General features: G+C 32.4%; 1 protein-coding gene across 2 annotated transcripts in view; it reads right to left on the bottom strand.

Moving 5' to 3' along the window:
• The window catches only part of LOC118189822 (uncharacterized), a 96,309-nt gene that overhangs the window by 53,543 nt on the left and 22,245 nt on the right, over positions 1-20,521 (bottom strand). For both annotated transcript variants that reach the window (XM_085818650.1, XM_085818651.1), the window contains exons 4-5: positions 13,824-13,886; positions 5,908-6,125 (exon numbers count right to left, since the gene is read on the bottom strand). In XM_085818650.1, the coding sequence (XP_085674776.1) occupies positions 5,908-6,125; positions 13,824-13,886 (281 nt within the window). The remainder of the gene's footprint in view (positions 1-5,907; positions 6,126-13,823; positions 13,887-20,521) is intronic.

Below are 20,521 nucleotides of genomic sequence, written 5' to 3'. Positions count from 1 at the left end.
GTGGAGACCGAGCATTTTAATGATTCTGCAACTGTCCTTTGATTAAAGGGATTTTCTTTTAATATTAAACAACATACCTTTGCAATAGTCGAAGATGTCCGTTTTTTCCTTGGATACTTGTTTGGAATTTTTGTCCCACTTGAGGCTCCAATTTGACGTTTTTTTTTCCTTTCTTGTTGATGATATTACCAATCAATGCTTTAGATATCACAAAACCATGACTCTCTCATCATTTTTGGATAACAGAGTATGCATATTTTCTCTTCGGAAAGAGCATAAACGTAGCCTTCGAACCACTGCTTTGTTAAATTCGCCATTTTGAATAAAAACAAAACTTTTAAGCCACAGATAATTTTGACTTTTAAAAACATAGTACAATTGCAATTACTTCTTTTGCAGCAAACGAGTTTTTATACCACTTGCCAAAATCGTCTAAAAAATGTGCGAACAGCCTCTGTATTTACCATTTGTAAGGTAAACTAATAACTAATTTTTTACTCTATTTACATTAAATGAGATACTTGATATTATTAATCCCTATGGCACTAATAGTCTGGGCACAAGCTAAATTGTCATAGGATATTGAGCTTCCAAAAGATATTGTACAAAAATTTAAATAATGCCTTAATTCTCAAAAGGATATTACTACATTTTAAGCTTACTTTCTTCGTGACACACATTTCTAATCATTAAAACTGTAACTCTAGCAAGTGCAAAAGATAACAAAACTAAATTTATTTTAAAAGTTCCTTTTAGTACAGAGATGAAATCATAAAAATTTCAGCCATATTAAAAAAAAAGAACAAACTATTATCAGTGCCAAATATAGCCACATAGAATAATAATAACTGCTACTGTATGTTGAAGACACTTTTAATGGCATTGAGTTCTTGCCATCCAGACAATGGTAATTCATTGCCAAAAAATTAATCTGTTGAGCCTGCTGATGATCTTTGACATGGCACAGGAAATAAAATCATAAGGAGACATGTTCATTTCAGAAAGATGTAATGAATATCCTGGCCAACAAAGGATGTGTCAGATTCTAAGTACAGTGCATGTCCATGCATTGTCCTGCTCGTATGAATCTTTGGGTGTTCTTGAAGATATTGGACAACCAAAAGTCTTAAGGCCCGTCCACACGAGGACGCTCTTGGCGTAGTTGACGTAACTTTTTTGACGCCGGCGTAAATTCGCAGGACGCAGAAGACGTAAAACTGAGTACGCTCCTGTTCAGCTTTTTCGCCCGCGACGCGCGCGTACAGCCAATAGCCAACCGAGTTCTTATCACGTGTCATAATCAGAAAACCTTCTTGCTTACCTGTTTCAATATGGCGTCAGAGCCACACAGAGATGAGTTTTTGCTTAGAAATATAACTGTATACAGCAATAAAATAATCAGCATCTTCAGATTTCTCAAACTGTACATATTGGTATACATTTAAAATTCTCATTAAAGGGGAAGACTGTATACTTATTAAGCAATGATCCGACCAGTATATCCATATGCTTCACCTATTTGTAACACCGTAAGTAATAAGAACCTAAATAAATTACAGTTTCTACGAAATCAAAGTTTCTGTCTTACAAAATTCTCCTTAATTATTATAAATATTGGCTATATCATGTGTAATAAAAAGCTCTATAAATGTCCCAATATTAAATACACCAAAAACTAACTTCAGCAATATAAAAACTTCTAAAATAAAGCAGTTGACTGTGAAAGAGTATTCAATAAAATAGAATTATGAAATTTTGGAGGAAAGTTACAACTTGTGTCATACAGCAATAATTTATTGAAGTTTAATTAAATTACCTTTGCAGCGACTTCTACTTGTTACATTATTTTTCACAAACACTGTTATCACGGATAGCTGAGTGGTTAGCGCCCTGCTCTGGTGGCGGAGGAATGAAAAGGTGGCGAGTTCGAACCTCACCCGTAGACGGTATATTCAGTTAGCTTTTCTCATTTTGAAACGTGTTTCTTATATTTAATCGTGAATCATTATATTCTTATTTTACCTATTATTATTGTTTTCATTTCTTATTTTATTCATTATTATTATTGTTTTTAATTTAGTTTAAAAATGTGCAGTGCAAATAGAAATCCTTATGTAGTAATATATCTGCATCTCTTTATCATATATCACCTATAAATTCTCTCTTTATTTTTACTTTATTGCATATTTTATCATGCACATAATTTCTCATAAACTGTCCAAAGTTTGAGCCTCATTCTAAATTAAAAAATAAATAAAAAGAAAAACAAAAGACCAAGGCAGAGCGAGTTAAAAAAATATGAAGTTGGTTTTATTATATGGTGGATGGTGTATATAAAGAGAATTAAGTAATTTAATTCTCTTTATATACTGTATTCCAAAACAATTTTATAAATCCTAATTTTCATACGATATAGAATCTGCAAGTCTGTCAAACTGGTCGATACTCATGCCTGAAGGAATTAAAAAACAAGTAATGTACCCCCCCCCAAAAAAAATTAAGTCAATTCCTACTTAGGTCCACAAAGAAAAGTTTAAAAATACAAAAATAAATAAATAAATAAATAAAAATACAAACAGAATTTTTTTTATTAAAAATTAAAAAATTTTAATATTTGAAAAAGCTGTATTAACATCAAGTGTCATTCAGTACAAGTTTAAAAAATTGTATTTGAACTTGAGTGGATGAATAAAAAGCATTTTATGTACTGAAAATTTGAACAAGATATAGGGAGAGAGTGAGCTAATAGTAGGAATTTAATAATTCCAGATATTCGTTTCGCAAACAAGGCAATAATTCCAGATATTCGTTTCGCAAACAAGGCAGTAAAAAAAAAAAAAAAAAAAACTCTTTGAACAGGTCGCTCTAAATAAATCTTTTGGGCTCATTCTTGCCGTTTTTTGCGGTTTTGCCTCTGCTTAATAATTGTACATAATAGTAAAGTTTCAGCTATAAAAAAATCATCTGATTCGGACAACTTGCTGCAAACATACAGAAGAACAGCGAAGTAATAAGATACGGCTCTGTTGACGCTATATTACAGCGTCACGTGATTTTTGCCCAAAATAATTCTATTGGTTAAACGCACTCTTCACAAGCGTACTCGTTTGGACGCTTTTACGCTGGTAACGTAAAAGCGCGTTCGTCAGCCACGTTTCGAGCGTACTCGTGTGGACGGGCCTTTAGTGTGCGTGTAATGCATTGCTCACAATTCAAAGTCCTAAATATATATATACTGAAGTGAGTTGAAGTGGGATTTTTTTGACAAGACAATGCCAAATTATTCATGCATCCACGTGCACCATCCACTGTATCATTTGCTGCTGCAGATGCCTATGTTATATCATTAAAGGTAGATGAAGCCTGCAGTGCAAACATGCCATAAACCTCAAGACAACATCTGACTTTATATGTAAACACATGACACAAAGTGCATTTTCTGTACTGCAGTGTGTGATGTAACTACACACACACTGAGATATTCACACAAGATCTCTGTCCTCTTGAGAACTGGTGCATCAAAGTTATTATGAACCAGCAAGTCGTTTCATGCATTCTTCTTGGACCCACTGGCTCCATATTTTATTACAAAAATTTCATCATTGTTAACAATTATTTCATAGCATGATATGTTCTTCCAAAAACAAATTTGTATACATATTACAATACATTCCATCTTCTCAAGCAAGGCATATTCTGCACTTCTCATCAAACAAGGAGGAAACAAGATTTCAGTATTGGAAAACTATTATCTCTTTTACACTGATTCTACACGGCTTACAGATACTTACTACCAGCATATACTGAAGAGTCAAAACATTACAACCACCTACCTCAATAACATTTTACACGACCTTTATTCTCCAAAACAGCTGCAACTCACCTTAGCATGGATGCCACAAGTTCTTGTTAGATGACTGGAGACAGGTTGCACCAAATGTCTAAGCAGCAGTCATAAGTCGAAATATTCCGATATTATGGTGTTTGAACTCTGAACTGCTGCTCCATGGCATCCCAAATGTGCTCTATCGAGTTGAGATCCAGTGAGTTAGGTGGCCAGGACATTAACTGGAATTCATCCTTATGCTCCTCAAACCATTCCAACACAATTCGAGCCTTGTGACATGAGGTATTTTCCTGCTGGAAGATTCCATTTCCAATTGGAATAAGAGATGCCATGCAAGGGTGCAACTGACTCGCAGTTATGTTTAGGTAGTCCACAGCTTCCATGATCTGTTCTCCTACAACTATGGATCCAACAGCCACCCATGAGAATGTTCCCCAAAGCCACCAACCTGCGTATGACCAACTGCCACCACCAACCTGCGTATGACCTGCTGTACAGAAGGGAGCAACTGTTTGCCTGGAAGACAGCATTTCCAGACACCACCATCAGTGTGAAGAACGAGAAATTGTGATTCATTCAACCAGGCAACTGTCTTACACTTATCCATTGTTCAGTCTCAATGTTTCTGGGCCCACTGTAGGTGTAGTTGATAATGATGTTTGGTCAACAGAGGCACTCGAGTGAGACATCTGCTGTGCAGTTCCATATCCAACAGTGTTTAATTAACTGTGTGTTATGAAATACCTACGCTCTTGGACCTGCATTGTATTGGGCAGCCAGCTGAGCCACTTTCTGTACCAAGTGGGCAGTCTCTGACGTCCTTTTTCTCTGATGACATAGAGATATCCAATACCTTGGCATCTGCTGCTGGTTTCACCATAATCTATCTACTTTGTATAAATACTAACAACAGAAGATCGTGAACAACCTAACAGTTCTGGAGATACTTGTTCCAAGTCTTCGGGCCATTAAATCCGCCCTCTATCAAATTTGTTTAGATCAGCAGCCTTTCTTATCACTCGCAAAAGTAGGTGCAAGAATGATCCTTACCTTCTCTAGTTAAATACTATTTCCACTGAATCCCATGCCAAGTCATTCAGATGAGTTCACTGAAAAATGTGTGGATGGTAATAATGCTTTGGTTTGTCAGCATATGCACTTGCATTGTTAATCATTTTTATGTCTTAACATGCTCTGTTCTATTGAACAAATTCATGCCGATCAGCTGTTTCCGTGATGGCATTACAATTTTAACGGCTGGTACTGAATTTCAAGCAATATTGCTATTTGTACTATGTATCTGAAAGTTGAGAATGGATCAAAATTTCCAAAAATTTACTCAACAATTGAACTCTAAAGAAAGATATTCGGAAGAGGATAATTTTGCGAAACTCTGAAATCAAGTGACTGCCATGTTTAGCAGCTCCAGAAGGTAGAGTACTGTAAAAATTTTTCAACCATTCAGCAAAGCCAACATCCATGAAGAAATTGCAGAAAAAGCCATGTTAAAATGAAGAGCAAAATGCTGGTTATTTAAAGGATGTAATTTTCAAAATTAAATAAATTTATATCCAAGAAATGTGTTTTCTGTTTACAAAAGATTTACTAATAAATAAAAAAAAAAGTTATTTCATTTTTAAATGGTCTAGCGACTTTTGGCCTTGTTGCATTTATGTTAACAAATCTTTAAAAATTATGTATTATTTTCCACAATGTGTGACACAACTTCGGCAGTTTAACAACAAAAAAAAATATAAAATAAATTGGAAAAGGTAAAATAATATGCTATATAGCTGGTTATTCTGAATATTTGCCTCTTACACAGGATGCAATTTTTACACCAAATTCTTTCAGTAACACAATTATCCAAAATTAATTTTTAAAAATCCTTTCATACAATATTACCCTTCACAGATCTTAGCCTTGTACAAAATTATGATAAAATTTTAAGCAGAAAACAATCAATATGCTGGTTCATTTGGCTAATCAAAAAATGAATTTGGAATTTTCTACTAGTAAGTATTCTTTTATTACAAAGAGACAAATTTTCCAATACATACTCAAGCATCATCTGTCGCATTTTATTTTTTTCTTCTTTCTCTTTCAATTTCTGAAGCTTTTCTTTCTCCTCCTGTTCTTTTTTTTCTTGTTTTAACCTTTCTCGCTCCTTTCTCTCTTGCTCTTCTAATTGCTTACGCATTTCGCGTTCTTTTAATTTCTTTTCTTTCTCCAACTGTCTTTCTCTTCGTTTTGCTTCTAATTCTTCCCTTTTCATTTGCTAAAAGTAAGAAAAGAGATTAACAGAAATTAATTCACATTCCTATATTTCGCAGATGCAAGACTTTTTTCCAACAAAAATCTGATCCAAATTCCATTAAACGTAAAAATATAGTTCATATTATTACTTACTTTCCATACTTCATATATACAGAAATTATTAATACAATACTTTCTCAGCAAAAATAGTTATTGCAGTGAGCATTAAATCAAATAACAGCAGATTAATGCAACATTTTAGCTACTTAAATGCTGGGCCATGGTTCAGCAAACTGTCAAACACTTATAATTAATTTTATTTAAAATGTGCACTTCAAGTGTCCACCCCATGTACACACGGATTTATTATTACATACTTTACTTAGTAATACTGCACACAAACATGTACAAACATGCAGATGTTTTTATTTTATTTGGCTTATAATTCCTTACTAAATGTAGTGTTTCATCTCTATGTACTCCCATAAGATTTAAATCAATTTCCATGTCATTATAAATATCACGAATACACATCAAATAAATAAGACACAATAACACGCCGAATAAATACTGATTCAGAAGTCAAACAACAAAAATCAGCGTTAATTCACAAAATTTTCACAGACTGTGAAAATTTTGTGAATTAACGCTGATTTTTGTTGTTTGACTTCTGAATCACACATCAAATAGTTTTCTGGTAGCAATTTTATAATTTTGACTATGCGTACTGTATGCTTTACGCAAGTGCGCGTTTAAAGAAATGTTTAATAAAGTAAACAAATAAATATTAAGCCTTTTCTTTTGGTAAATTTTGATACCCTTTAGATCATAATTGCTCTTTATTTCATAAATTACGGTTTCATATTTTTAATTGTATAATTTCTGCATGCCATCTTACCAGATTTAAATTGATGATCTATAATCCGGAAAAAACCCTAATCTGGAATCGCCGAAGTCCCGACGAGTTCGTTTGGCAGGAGCCATATTTACTACTAAACGAAATTTTAGATCAACTGTATTTCAGCTAAAGCAAATGAGATTTACTAAAGCCTTTGATGTTCACTTTAAAATAAAAGCTTCAAATGACTACAGAAAGAAACATCTGACTCCTGCCAATTCTATACCATTGCCTGAAAGCCAGGAACAAATTTTCAAATGAATGACTTCAAAAGATAAGAGCATCACACATGTATCTTTAAGGTTTCTTAGTAAAGAAAACAATGCGCGTTATATAGTGAATATTCTTAAAAATTAAAAAGTATAGTTTGATATCATAAGTAAGCATTATGTACTGGTGTGCACTATATGCCAGAATATATGGTATATGAAAATAAGCATACATCCGCACTTTTCATTGCAATTACTGCTTTCAGTCCATGCATTAAACACACTTGACTTCATTTCACTTTGCTAATCTACCTGCCATCACATGCCATCATCATCTCCTTTCAACAATGTTGTTACTTCTTTACATACAAATTTGGCATTATCACTTAAGAGAATTTTTCATTATTATTTACATAGCAATAATAGCTTATATCATAAAACAAAATTAAATTCTGAAAGGTTTGAGATTTTAAATTACATCCAAAGGGGCTTTTTTTTTATGCTTTGTGTGTTACCTTCATTTATTAAATATCATGTTCTTTGCACTTAAACCATAAAATTCAGTTCAACAACAATGTCGCAAAATAATTTTTAAATGAGCATATCTTTAGAATTTCCGATACACAGTTCAGCGTGCTGGAGATAAAAAGGTCCCCCCCCCCGGGTAGGGTGTTGCCATTGCTCACTTTTAAGTCATTGAGTTTGTTAATCAAAAATTCGTTAAAGTTTTACAAAATATGAAATCAATAATAAAACAAATTCCAAATTTATATTTGGGCTTTCACATGCCCATATTCGCCATAGGATTACGTCATTCAAAATTGGATGGCTCTAGGATTCAAAATTGGATTGTGATAAATGTTTTATCACAATGCAAGAAACATAAATACATTTATGCATATTCTTCATTATTTAATTTCTTTAAATATAACACAAGGTGACAGGGTTCGTACACATTTCTGCACACGGAAATTAAATACAGTCAAATACCAGAATTCCGCCGACCTGAAATCCACCAACTCCTGAAATTCACGCTGCCTCTCAAAATATAAACATTCAGTTTATAGGTTCCGGTAACCACAACATTGAGTACGAAATATCGAAGAAAAAATACTCACCGAATAATGACGTCATAATTACCGAATAATAATGAGTCATAATGGAAATACCAAATTGTTGACATCATGATAAAAAGTTTTTTCCACGTCTAATATGCATCGAGGTTAAAAAACAGACGATTCACTCAACTCTTCTTTCAAGTTCACGATTCCCGTTGTTGTATTTTCTGAGCTTTGTTATTTCACGAGACTATTTAGTGCTGCCTTTTTTTTATCCGGATATTTTGTGGATAAATTAAGAATATTTTAAATTTCAGCCCTTTTTAATACAATGACAGATAAGAAACGCACTCATTTCACTGCTTGCAATGTTGAAAAACGTAAACACGTTGCATTGACGGTAATGCAAAAAGAGGAAATTCTGCAAAAGATGGAGGCAGGTTCCACTCCTCGGTTTATAGCAGAATGGTAAGGAATTGTGGCACAATTGTGTACAATATATGGAAAAATAAAGAAAAGCTGTTGAAATTTTACAGCAACAGTGATTCTAACACCGGAATCCGAAGCCGAAAATCTTTGCATGAGGCAAAATCGAGAAATCTGGATGCTGTGTACATATAATACAATAATATAATCAATTTATATATATAATAATAATTTAACGCATATAACAAATTATTGCAATAATGTATTAATAATTTAATTAAATGTGTCTAATATGCCTTATTTATTTTGCACTTTGAGTCTGAATATTATGATTTATCTTTTCTGTCCTGAAATCCGCAAAATCCTAAAATCCACATAACCTCTGGTCCCAAGCTTTGTGGACTTCTGGACTTCTACTGTACTTTTAAGGACAATTAATGAAAAAAATTAAGGACCTATGAGCAAATGGGAACTGAATAAATTCAATTAAAAATATTATCTATGCCTGAATTTCACTTTTGTAATACCATCCTAAAAATAAAATAGATTCCTAAGCAGTATGCATTATTACTAAACATGAATTAATTAACATAATTATTAATAAGTTTGAGAATAAAATAATCAATTTATCAAGTAGCATTAAATATTTTACACTTGTAATAGTTGGATATATTTGAAAGAAGATAAGTGACATTTATGCTTTACTAACAGCTTTATCAGGGTTCGTAGCCACATTTTAGTTAAAAAAATAAGCACCTATAAGCACTTTTCAAGCACATTTTAAGGAAAAAATAAGCACCTGTCTAATTACGTTATACACAACTGCATTACCTTAAATGAAAATTAGACTTGTAATTTAAAATACGAGCAATGTAATATTTATTAAGAGAATGCATTACCTCAACCATGGAAAACAATTAACTTTTTTGGTACTATTCGGTTTCGAGGGCCGTAAAAAATCGCCAAACTATTGTTGATGCCAATGCTGCCAAAAATAATTGCGGCAAGAAAGGAAGTATAATAGTAAATAACTAAGATTGATGTTTTAATCTAGATGAAAGGTTAATTTCATATAATACTTTTTTATTATTATAATTTATATAAAAATTGCTAAACATAGCTGAATGGATGCCTGCATCGCTATTTCGCTACCGACTTATCGTTAAAGCATAATTTCATCTCGTTGGTTGTTCAAACATAATTTTCTATAATGAATGATGTCTTTTCTTTGAAAATATTCTCGGTAAAGTGCAGAATAGCTCACTTATTTGTTCGCCGCTTTTTACAAGGGTAAAAACAATTGGATTTTTGTCAATTTTCTTTTACTTTTAAATTGAAAATAGATCAATGTGTACACAGATAAAGTCAAGGGTGTGCACTGCCATTTTTGTGCAATTTTAGGATATTTTTTTTTTTTAGTGAAAATAGGTCGATGTGCACATGGATATTGAGTATGTGTAGTTCTTAAAAACGCGTCAAGCAGTGGATGATTCTGCACTTTACCCCAAATTCTATGCCGACTTTTCGTCATGGGCAATTCCCAAATTGTTAAATCTATAGGATATATATATATATATATTATATATATATAAAAAGATTTAAAAATTAATATTAGTATTTCAATGGCGTCTTAAGAAATATAGAAATATAGAACTATATAAACTTACGCAATCTGAAATCAGCACGTACGCTAGATTTGGCGCGCTGTTAAATGGGCGCGTTTGCTAGGTTTGGTGCTTTTGTGCATAAATTTTCGCTGTAATTTTTTTACGGCCCTCAAAACAGAATAGTACCACTTTTTTTTTTTTTTTTTTTTCCAATTTTAAATGACAGTTCAATTTACAGAATTAGTTTACAATGACAGGAAAAAAAAAAACTATGCAGAACTAAACTATGTTACAAGATTTAATAATGAAATTTCAGTTCAAAATATAGAAAATAAATAATAATAAGCCATATTAATTGTATTCGTTTGGCACCTATTAATAAATACAATTTATTTTTCCACTCATATTAATATTTAAATAATTTAACTTAAATCAAAATTCTGAACATTTTCTAAATTTTCATTGCATAACAGTTTTCCCTTAACATATATTTCAAGCAAAGTAATTTAAGTAAAAAAGAGGCACATTTCTGAAATCAGGAGACGCGAAATTGCACAAACTCTGTGTCCACGTACAAACTCTGTGTCCATGTACACATCGATCTTTTTTCACTTAAAAAAAACATCTCAGAATTGCACAAACTAGGCATTGTGCACTGTTTTAAATTTGTCCATGTACACATCAATCTATTTTCATTTTAAAAAAATCAAGAAGCTAAATATTAAAACTATCATGGGAACCAGAAATGAGGTTTCATCGCCAAAATTTTTAAAAAATGTGTCACTAATCGAAGGGGCACCCAATTCTACACTAGAGCCTTAAATTCTTAATAGAAATTCAAACGTGTGTAATATTTGGGTGGGAGGAAAAGAATACCGAATGTACTGGAACTGTCTACCGTTTTCGCAATCCTTTAACCAATAGCACGACGTGCACCTGTCTGTACTCTCGCGAGCACCATAGGTTACGTTAATGCAGAGAAAGGAGGGGAAAGCAATTTCCGGGAGTATGATTCACCATCTGACGTTGCATATAATAAGGAAGAAAGTTGTTTATTTAGTTTCGGCTTTGGTACCGGGAAAAAATGCGCGTTCATTAAAAAAAAAAAAAGGATTAAAAAAAAGCACTAAAAGCAAAAAATAAATAAGGGCTTTAAAGAAAAAGTAAGCACCTATAAGGGCCTTTATATTTTATTTTCAAATATAAGGACTTATAAGCACTTGTAAGGACCGCTACGAACCCTGTTTATGTTGACTTTTTTTATGTCTCATTTTGTCACATACTTGGTCAGTCTAGAGGTAAATAGCAGGAAGATTTTATGTCAAATGGCATAGGTTAAAATGAGAAGTAAGATCATAATCAGCATGATTCACAACAAAAGACTGAATGCTGTCACTGCTGCTGCTTGCCTAGAGAGAGACCTGTTGATTAGAACAAACCTGAAAGGCCTGATCTAGGCACGGTTGGTAAGTGTTGAAAGTTAGTCAGGTTCTGTTTGATGCAGTTAGTGTTGTAGGTCTGTGTAGAGTTCCAGGGGTTGTAACCCCATTAATATACTTTAAAGGTTCCAATAAGACATTAAAGCACCAGAGGTGATAAGTTGTTTTGTATTATTTTAAGCCTCACTCTAGAAGCAAAGAATATGTTTTACTTGAAATTTTACATTTTTGTATTTTATCTTGTGACCACAGTGAGTATTAATGAAAGGCAATTATGCACTTTGATATGTAGAGATAATTTTTAAGGGTAAGCAGTTAGTTATAAATAATTAAATTAGGTAGTTTGAAAACCTTAGCCATTATGGATTTACATGACCATTAACTATTAAATTTTATTTTTTAACAATATTCGTTAAAAAAAGCCCTATTAAAATCAAAATCTAATAAAATTTCAGTTTAAAATACACGTAATTTATGACATTGATTCTTAAATGATATTAGGATAATTACACATTAAAAGCTACAAAACATAACAACAAAATATTTATCTGTCGTTTTAATTTGAAGCCTTCCCAAACATTTTGGCTAATTTATATCGATTTCATTCTCTTTAAGCATTTTTCCTAACAATTAGAGATTTGTCTCAATATACAAGCCAATGCTCTTGCTAGTATCAGAAGCAAAACATTCAAATATTATGTTTACATTGTTCTTCCAGACGTTCTCCAAAAAGTAAGAAATTCATTGCAAACTTTCTGTAAAATACATCCATTACGTGTTGATACCATGGAGACATTTTTTATTTTGTCACATATTTCTCGAATTTCCTAGAACCGTGGGTCTATAGATCTTGCCTTCAAATACCTCTAAACCTTCCAAGCTGCAATGTCTAAAATCCTAAAGAAAAAGTATCCCTATCAATTCTGTAATAACAAAAAGCCAGAAATATTTTTGAAAAAAAAAAAAAAAAAAAAAAAAAAAAAAAAGAGGGTAAAATTAACATTTTTGAGAAAACTGAAGCTTATTCTGGGAATTTTGAATATTCTGAGATATTTACATGGGAAAAACTCTTACTATGAAAAAATTTTTAAAAAAAGACATTTTTAATTAACTACATAGCTAATTTTGCTTTTGCTAAGAACTATTTCATAAATTGTGCTTTAGAGCATAATACCTTCTTTATTTTTCAAATTCAAAATTGTGTATAATAAATTGCTAAAATGACACTTTATAATATGACAGCGAAAAATAAAAATGTTTTATTTTAATATTATTTTTTAAATATAATTTCAATATATTACCATTATTTTAATGAAATTTATCAATGTTACAATGTTTTAAAGAAATCGTTGAAAAATTCTCAGATGTTGGAATTAAAAATTTTCTATTCTATAGATCTTAAAATCGCCAAAATGTTGATACGTCACCAAATTTAGAACTGTTTAATAAAAGAATTCACATTCCCAAAAGCAAAAAGTTGTTTAAGAGCTCTTAGATGAATTTCAAATAAAATAAATAGATAAAATGAATTTCAAAATCCTTATGTTTCAATTCTTGCTTAGAAACTTGAGTATCTCATCATTTATTTTAGAAACAAATTATAACCCACGAACCCATTGAAAAGATAACTATATATGTCAGTGAATTGCCAAAAATATTCCTCCAAAATATTAATTCACATTCAAAATGGCAGTCGTAAAAACAGACAGAAATTTCAGATGATTAAAATTAAGGACCTTCTGCTGAGTTTGGCCAAAGTTAAGAACTTTTAAGGACCAAAAATCGATTCCAAAAAAATCTAAGGACTTTTAAGGACTCTTAAGGACCGTACGAACCCTAAGTGATAGTATTTGGTGGCAACGATTTGAAAAGTGATACAGACTTTTAAATTTTTCAACGCAAAACGAAAACAATAGTCCTTCAGGGAGAAATCTCCTTTGGACTAAAATAAATAAATAAATGTTCTTTTTCATTCTTTTAACATAAATCTTCTAATTAAAAATATACCATACTGAGAAAATTTTTTACAGTGTAGAAAATTATCATATAGTTGCATCAGTGCATTTTAATTATGCTCACTCACTTGTTCAATTCGCTTTCGCTCTCTCTCTTCTGCTTTTTTCTTTGCTTCTTCAGGTGTCATTCTCTAAGAATCAAATTTACATTATTAAAAAAAATTACATAGATCAATTAATTAGAAATATTAATTATGTTTATACTTTCTAACTTTTCCATTCATACGTTACTAATGTAGCCCTTAAATATTCCCAGTGCTCCAAGAATTTTAGTTCTATTTGGTGCAATTTCTCTCTTCAAGTCTATCTCAATTTTCAGATATCTTTTTAAAATACTTATAGTTAATATTAGATAAATTAACATTTCTAAAAAATATCGAAATGCATAATTCAGTACTTTTTTATAAATGTCGATTCCCCCAATATCTACCAGGATTAGTAATTCATCTACCAGGATATATTTTTTCAGGAAAACAACGGTGGGTTTTGATGCTTATTTATGAGATAATCATATGTTACGAAAAAAGTATTTTACCATAACTTAAAGCATCAGAATGCTTGCATGAGGTTAAAAATGCATGGCTCACTTAAATAACATTTTCAGTCCATATATCAGCATGGTCTAGAGTTAATGGCTACAGTTGTTATAGTGATTTTTCCTCCCTTTTTATATGACATGTCTTTTCATTGTTAATTTATTTTTATGTAAAATCAAAACAAAAAAAAAAAAAAAGAAGAAGAAGAAGAAGCAGAAGACTGGAATACCCATGCTAAGTACAAGCAAAAGAAAGAATACACTTCATTTGACAACTTAGGAAATGAGAGTTTAATATATTTGATGTTCTTTCATTAAAGTCATACTAAACATTTTCAATACAATATTGTTACTTTTTGGCTTAGTCTTTGCCCACACCTTTGGCTAGATATTACATGACAATTCTCCACCTTTACAATAAAAACCTTTAATGTTTTCATCAGTTTCTAAAATTCTGTAATATCCATTAGTTTCAATGTTAAGATGACATACGAAGGCTAGGTTATTTGAATACAACAATGCACATGAGGGTTATCTGTATAAGGGAAGGGATGTCTCTATGGAGAGCTTTTTAAAGACACTGGCTAGTATTCATGTTATAAATGGGAAAATCATGAAAACCAACCATGCAACTCTTTCACAGCCCATACATGGGTCTAAGCCGGGACAAGATTAGACAAACTGGTGCATATCCCTTTAATAACTCATCAACCTCTGTGTTGATTGGAGTCATTTAAGGCAAGCTTTAATTCACAAAAAATAAACATCAAATACTGACATCATTAGTAAATGAATCGTACAAAAGTAACAAAAGAAATGCATGACTAACTATGTTTGCATTTGAATACTTTTTTGACATCAGAAATAAAGGCAGCATAGGCATTCCAGGTTTAAGTCATATTTTAATTTCATGAGATAGTCTATCTTCATGAAGAACATTATTCTCTTTTTAGAAACCTTTATTAAAAAACCATGACAGCTGCTTATCGATCTCTTATCAAATCTCAAGTTGTGAAATCCACTGCAGTTAAAAAAAATAGTAGCATGGAAAATGTGGTTGTACAATGATAAAGTTATTGCAAGGAAAGAAGCCGAACTGGTACTTATGTATTATCCCATCAAGGGAAAAATATATTTCAGGGTCCCCCTTGGCGAAAATTGGTGATTTTTTGGCGCCATTCCTGTTTACATGCAATGCCCTACAAAAAAAAAAAAAAAAATGACGCCCAAAACATAATTAAAACATTAAAAAATTATATTCTCAATAAACTGCATTTTAAATCAAAATAAAACAAGGAAATGACATAAAAATATAAATACATGTTATCTAATCTGCACATTACAAAAAGGAAATATCGACTTACCTTATTTAGAAATTTCTACGTCTTCGACGTGTGGCAATTTCTTAACAGCAGCCAAGAACTGTTTAAAATTATCTGAACTAGAATCTGTATACTGCCGTCGCTACATAAATTCACAAAAGTAAGAATTAAAATTATCCTCTCTAGAGCCTGACTGTCAGTGGCATTTCTTTCAAAATCCCTTTCTATTACACCCCACATACCTTCCACAAAATAAGCAACGTACTTCCTAATCGACATCCAACGCAGAACTAAGCCCTGACAAATATTCAGCAATCAAATTCAGCATGATCACGCATTACAACTAATCATGTCATGATAGGTGTTGACACCAGAGGCACCATCTGTGAAAAATATGTAATATTTGTGTTCTAAAACGATGACACTGATGTTTGTTGTTTATAACGCCCCCTCGTGGCCACTTGTATTGAGTTTGAGTGTGTTCTGAGATGCTGCCGATAGCTGTGAACTGACTATGCGGCTTTTTGAGTAATTGATAAATTTTAGTCTATAAATAAATAAACAGTCCATTTTTGAGTTCTTGTGTAAAGTGATTTATTTAATTATGAGTTTTCCTGAGCACGGGCCCATTGTTGGTCCTTACCCAGCCGGAGTTTGAATGTGTGTCAAAGTCGGAAAACAAGTGTCGTGGAAGGAAAACTTGCAGATTACTCTTAAATAAAAGGTACGTGGCCTTAATTGTAATAACTGTATAATTGAAAAAGTAGATTCAAAATGTTTAAAAGTGCAAAAAAAAGAAGATTATCAGCTTATTGCTGTAGAGCTGAACTGAGACATTTCAGAAGCAAAAACTATATCAGATTTAACTGATATAATTAAAAACAGTGAAAGCTATAAGAAGGATCCTGTATTAGTTGAAGGTATAGCTAATAATACTATCATCGACGAAAGGAAAAGTGACAAGAGCAGATTGCTCGAACTTGAAAAACTGAAAATGAGCGAAATCGGAACTAGAACTCGCAAAGTTGCGAGCAGAATTAAAGAGTGAAAACCTCATAGAATATGACAAAAGGGAAAATGTAGAATCTCTTGACTCTCTTATTAAAAGTATACGCACATTAACAACTATAATTCCAATTAGACCGGAAGGTTGGGGTTTTTTCCTTTTCATCGTTAGAAAGGGCGTTCATTTCAAATGTGTTCCAGAGAAATTTAAAACAGAAATTCTTCTAAATTTGTTGGGAGGAAAAGCCACAAATGTTATTACATACATTAAAGATGATGAATTAGGAGATTATTCAAAGGTTAAAGAAATAGTGTTAAGAGAATTTGAACCATCCCCTTAAAATTTGTTTAGAAAATTTTATGAAGACACAACGAATGACAAATGAAACTTATTTGCAGTTCGTATCTAGATGTTACGAGTCTAGATGTTACTACGAGTTGGGATTATTATTTGAAACTGAGAAATGACTTTGAAACATTAAAACAATTAATGGTTTCTGATAAATTATGTCAAACACTTGATAAAGAGGTTATGTGTTTTATAAATGTAAGGAAAGGAAATTCTTGGTTTAAATCTGTAGCACTAGCGAAGTAGATAGATTTATATTATACATCAAACGGAAAACCTGTAGTGGATAATTCTGTGTTGAGTAATAAAAACAGTTATCCTAAAAATATGTCAAAGTTTTTCTAACTGATGTAAAAAATTCGAAATGTATTTTATCATGCAATGAAATTCATCCTTTGTACAAATGCCCTGTTTATGAAAACATGACAGTTAGCGATAGAGTTGAGCTAGTGAAATCGAAACATTTATGTTTCAACTGTTTAGGAAATCATAAGGTGATTAATTGCAGCAATACATTCCTTTGCAGTATTTGTAAAAAGAAACATCACGTGACTCTTCATTTCCCTCACAAACAAAAAATAAACAAAGAGGTGATTTCGCAGGTGGTGAGTCATGAAAATAAAAATATTCCTTCGAATTTGCAAGCTTTGGCTCCCTCATTTGAACCTCTGCAAGCTAAAACGAGTACTGATCAAAATTTATTCTCAACAACGTGCAATCTCGCGAATGAATTAAAAGCTGTCCTACTCAGCACTTTAGTTTGTTTAATTAAAGATGCATTGGGTAACTTTTTTAAAGTTAGAGGTTTGTTAGATGTCGGTGCTAATTCAAATTTTATGAGCAAAAGGTTAGCAAATTTGCCTCAATTAAAGAGACAAAAGACTAACATTTCTGTTTCAGAAATAAACAATTTGCCTTTGAATACAAAATCTAGTTAGTGCAACTATTTTAAATGGAGAAAGAGTTTCGATTCAAGTTTAAATTTTTTGGTGGTTCCTAAAATAACAGAATATACGCCTTCTAGGCCTCTTGAAATTAATGTTTCATCTTTAGATAACATCAGCTTTTAAAACCAGGTCAAATTTCCCTTCAGGATAAAAATTTAAGATTAAAAAATAGTGTTTTCGGCTATGTTGTAAATGGGACTCTTCCTGCTAAAGGGGAAAGTAAACTACATTGTGGGCTTATTACAGATAATTTAGAGTTAGAAAGAGCAGTAAGAGAGTTTGGGAAAGTCGAAAACGTAGAGAGAGAGTCTGAGATTTCTAAAAGTAAAGAAGGAGAAATTTGTGAACAGCATTTTCTCAAAAACTATTCTAGGACTGAAACCGGAAAATATGTAGTCAAGATACTGTTTAAGGAAGATCCAATGTGTTTAGAGAATTTGAAACAAATCACACTTAAGAGGTTGAACTCCTTGTGGACTCATTTAAGTGAGGATAAAAATTACTTATTATTGTACTTTGATTTTCTACATGAATATAGTGAACTAGGTCACATGACTGAAGTGAAAGATGAAGATGAGCAAAAGGGGAAATATTATATTCCACACCTTGGTATTTATTACCCTGAGAAAAGTTCAACACCTTTGAGAGCAGTGTTCAATGCTTCGACTGCAACGTCAAAAGGTAATTCGCTGAATTCAATTCAGTATAATGGTGGTGTAATTCAAGAGGACTTGTTTTCAATTATGGTACGTTTCCGAAAACATATTTATGCTTTTACAGCGGATAGCAGAAAGATGTACCGAATGATATCGGTTCATCCTACTCAACGGCAGCTACAGAGAATTTTGTGGAAAGAGTCAGTCAACGGTCCAGTTAAAACTTTTGATTTGAACACGGTCACCTATGGCACAGTAAGTGCACATTTTTAGCCATGAGAACATTACGTCAGCTTGCTATGAGTTTACAAATTTTCCATTAGCAGCTGCAGTTCTACAGAGTGATTTTTACATGGATGATGTGCTAACAGGGTCCAGTTCATTGAGTTTGGCAAAAAAACTACAACATGAATTAATTTAGATTTTAAAAAGTGCAACTATGACTGCACAAATGGTGTAGCAATAATCCGGAGCTTGCAGTTAACGTTGATGATGAATACACATTTCAGTATGCAAATGAAGTGTCAGCCCTTGGTGTTTCCTGGAAAGCAGATAAAGATTGTTTTAGTTTTAAAGTGAAACTAGAAAATGAATGTGAAATTATTAAAAGGCAAGTTTTGTCAACAATAGCGAGAATCTTTGACCCACTTGGTTTATTGGGTCCCGAGATAGCTAAAGCTAAAATATTTCTTCAGAGACTATGGATTTTGAAGCTCAATTGGGACGATCTACCTAAAAAAGAAGCCAAAGAATGGCAACGGTTTTTCTCTGAACTGCCACACATATGTAAATTAGAAATTAACAGATGCATTTTTGTCGTAGAAGCAATTGTTATTGAGTTATACGAATTTTCTGACATCTCTGAGTTAGCTTATGGAAATGAAGTTTATTGTAAATCCATCTCCCAATATAGTGAAGTGGTGATAAGGCTGGTAACAAGTAAATCAAAAGTTTCTCCTATAAAGCAAGTTACCATACCAAGATTAGAGTTATGTGCAGCTGTATTGCTGGGGAAGTTAATGACTTGACTAATATCTGCTCTGAAAATGTGAATAATGTATTTTTCTGGAGTGACTCTTCAATAGTCTTGGCTTGGTTGAAAAAGGAGCCCCGTTGTACGAAAACGTTTGTTGCTAATTGAGTTGCGGTGGTTCGAGAAATGACGGAGGTGCGACAGTGACATCACGTCCCATCTAAACAGAACCCTGCGGATCTCATATCAAGAGATGCTGATCCGGTCAAACTTCAGCTGTGTGAACTGTGGTGGTGTGGTTCCCCATTTCTTCTTCAATCTGTGATGACTAAGTGCCAAGATGATATCCCTGAGGAGTTCGAAGAACTGTATCTTCGCGAATTAAAACCACCAGCAGTAAGTGAAATACGTGCACTTATTAACACTTTTGAGCCATTAGATGTCATCAATAATTGTTCATCTTACAACAAATTGCTAAGAGTAGTGGCTTGGTGCAAGAGATTCTTGCCTAACACCAGGCATACATTGCATGCTACACGCGGAACGTTGACAACCAGTGAACTTTCTAGTGCATTATTGTGTATTGTGAAAAACGTTCAAAGGACTTCATTTGTGACAGAAATCCAGTGCTTAGCAAAGGGTGCTCCTATTCCTAATACAGCACAAAGTCTTTAATCCGGACTCGTCAGGACTTTGACGATTTCGGATTAGGGGTTTTTCCGGATTATAGATCACCAATTTAAATCTGGTAGGATGGCATGCAGAAATTATAAAATTAAAAATATGAAACCGTAACTTATGAAATAAAGAGCAATTATGATCTAAAAGGTATCAAAATTTATTTTAAAAAAACTTAATATTTATTTGTTTATTTTATTAAATATTTCTTTCAATGTAAGTTGTTCAAGTTGCTTCATTTTACGTGCTAATACTTTCTCTTTATTTCTATAAACAGACATAATTTCTTGTTCAGTTACAA

Source organism: Stegodyphus dumicola, chromosome 6, assembly GCF_044657685.1.
Source record: "Stegodyphus dumicola isolate Sdum_Otavi_A_Nest chromosome 6, ASM4465768v1".
Lineage (NCBI taxonomy): Eukaryota > Metazoa > Arthropoda > Arachnida > Araneae > Eresidae > Stegodyphus > Stegodyphus dumicola.
This window is presented reverse-complemented; position numbering and strand designations above follow the sequence as displayed.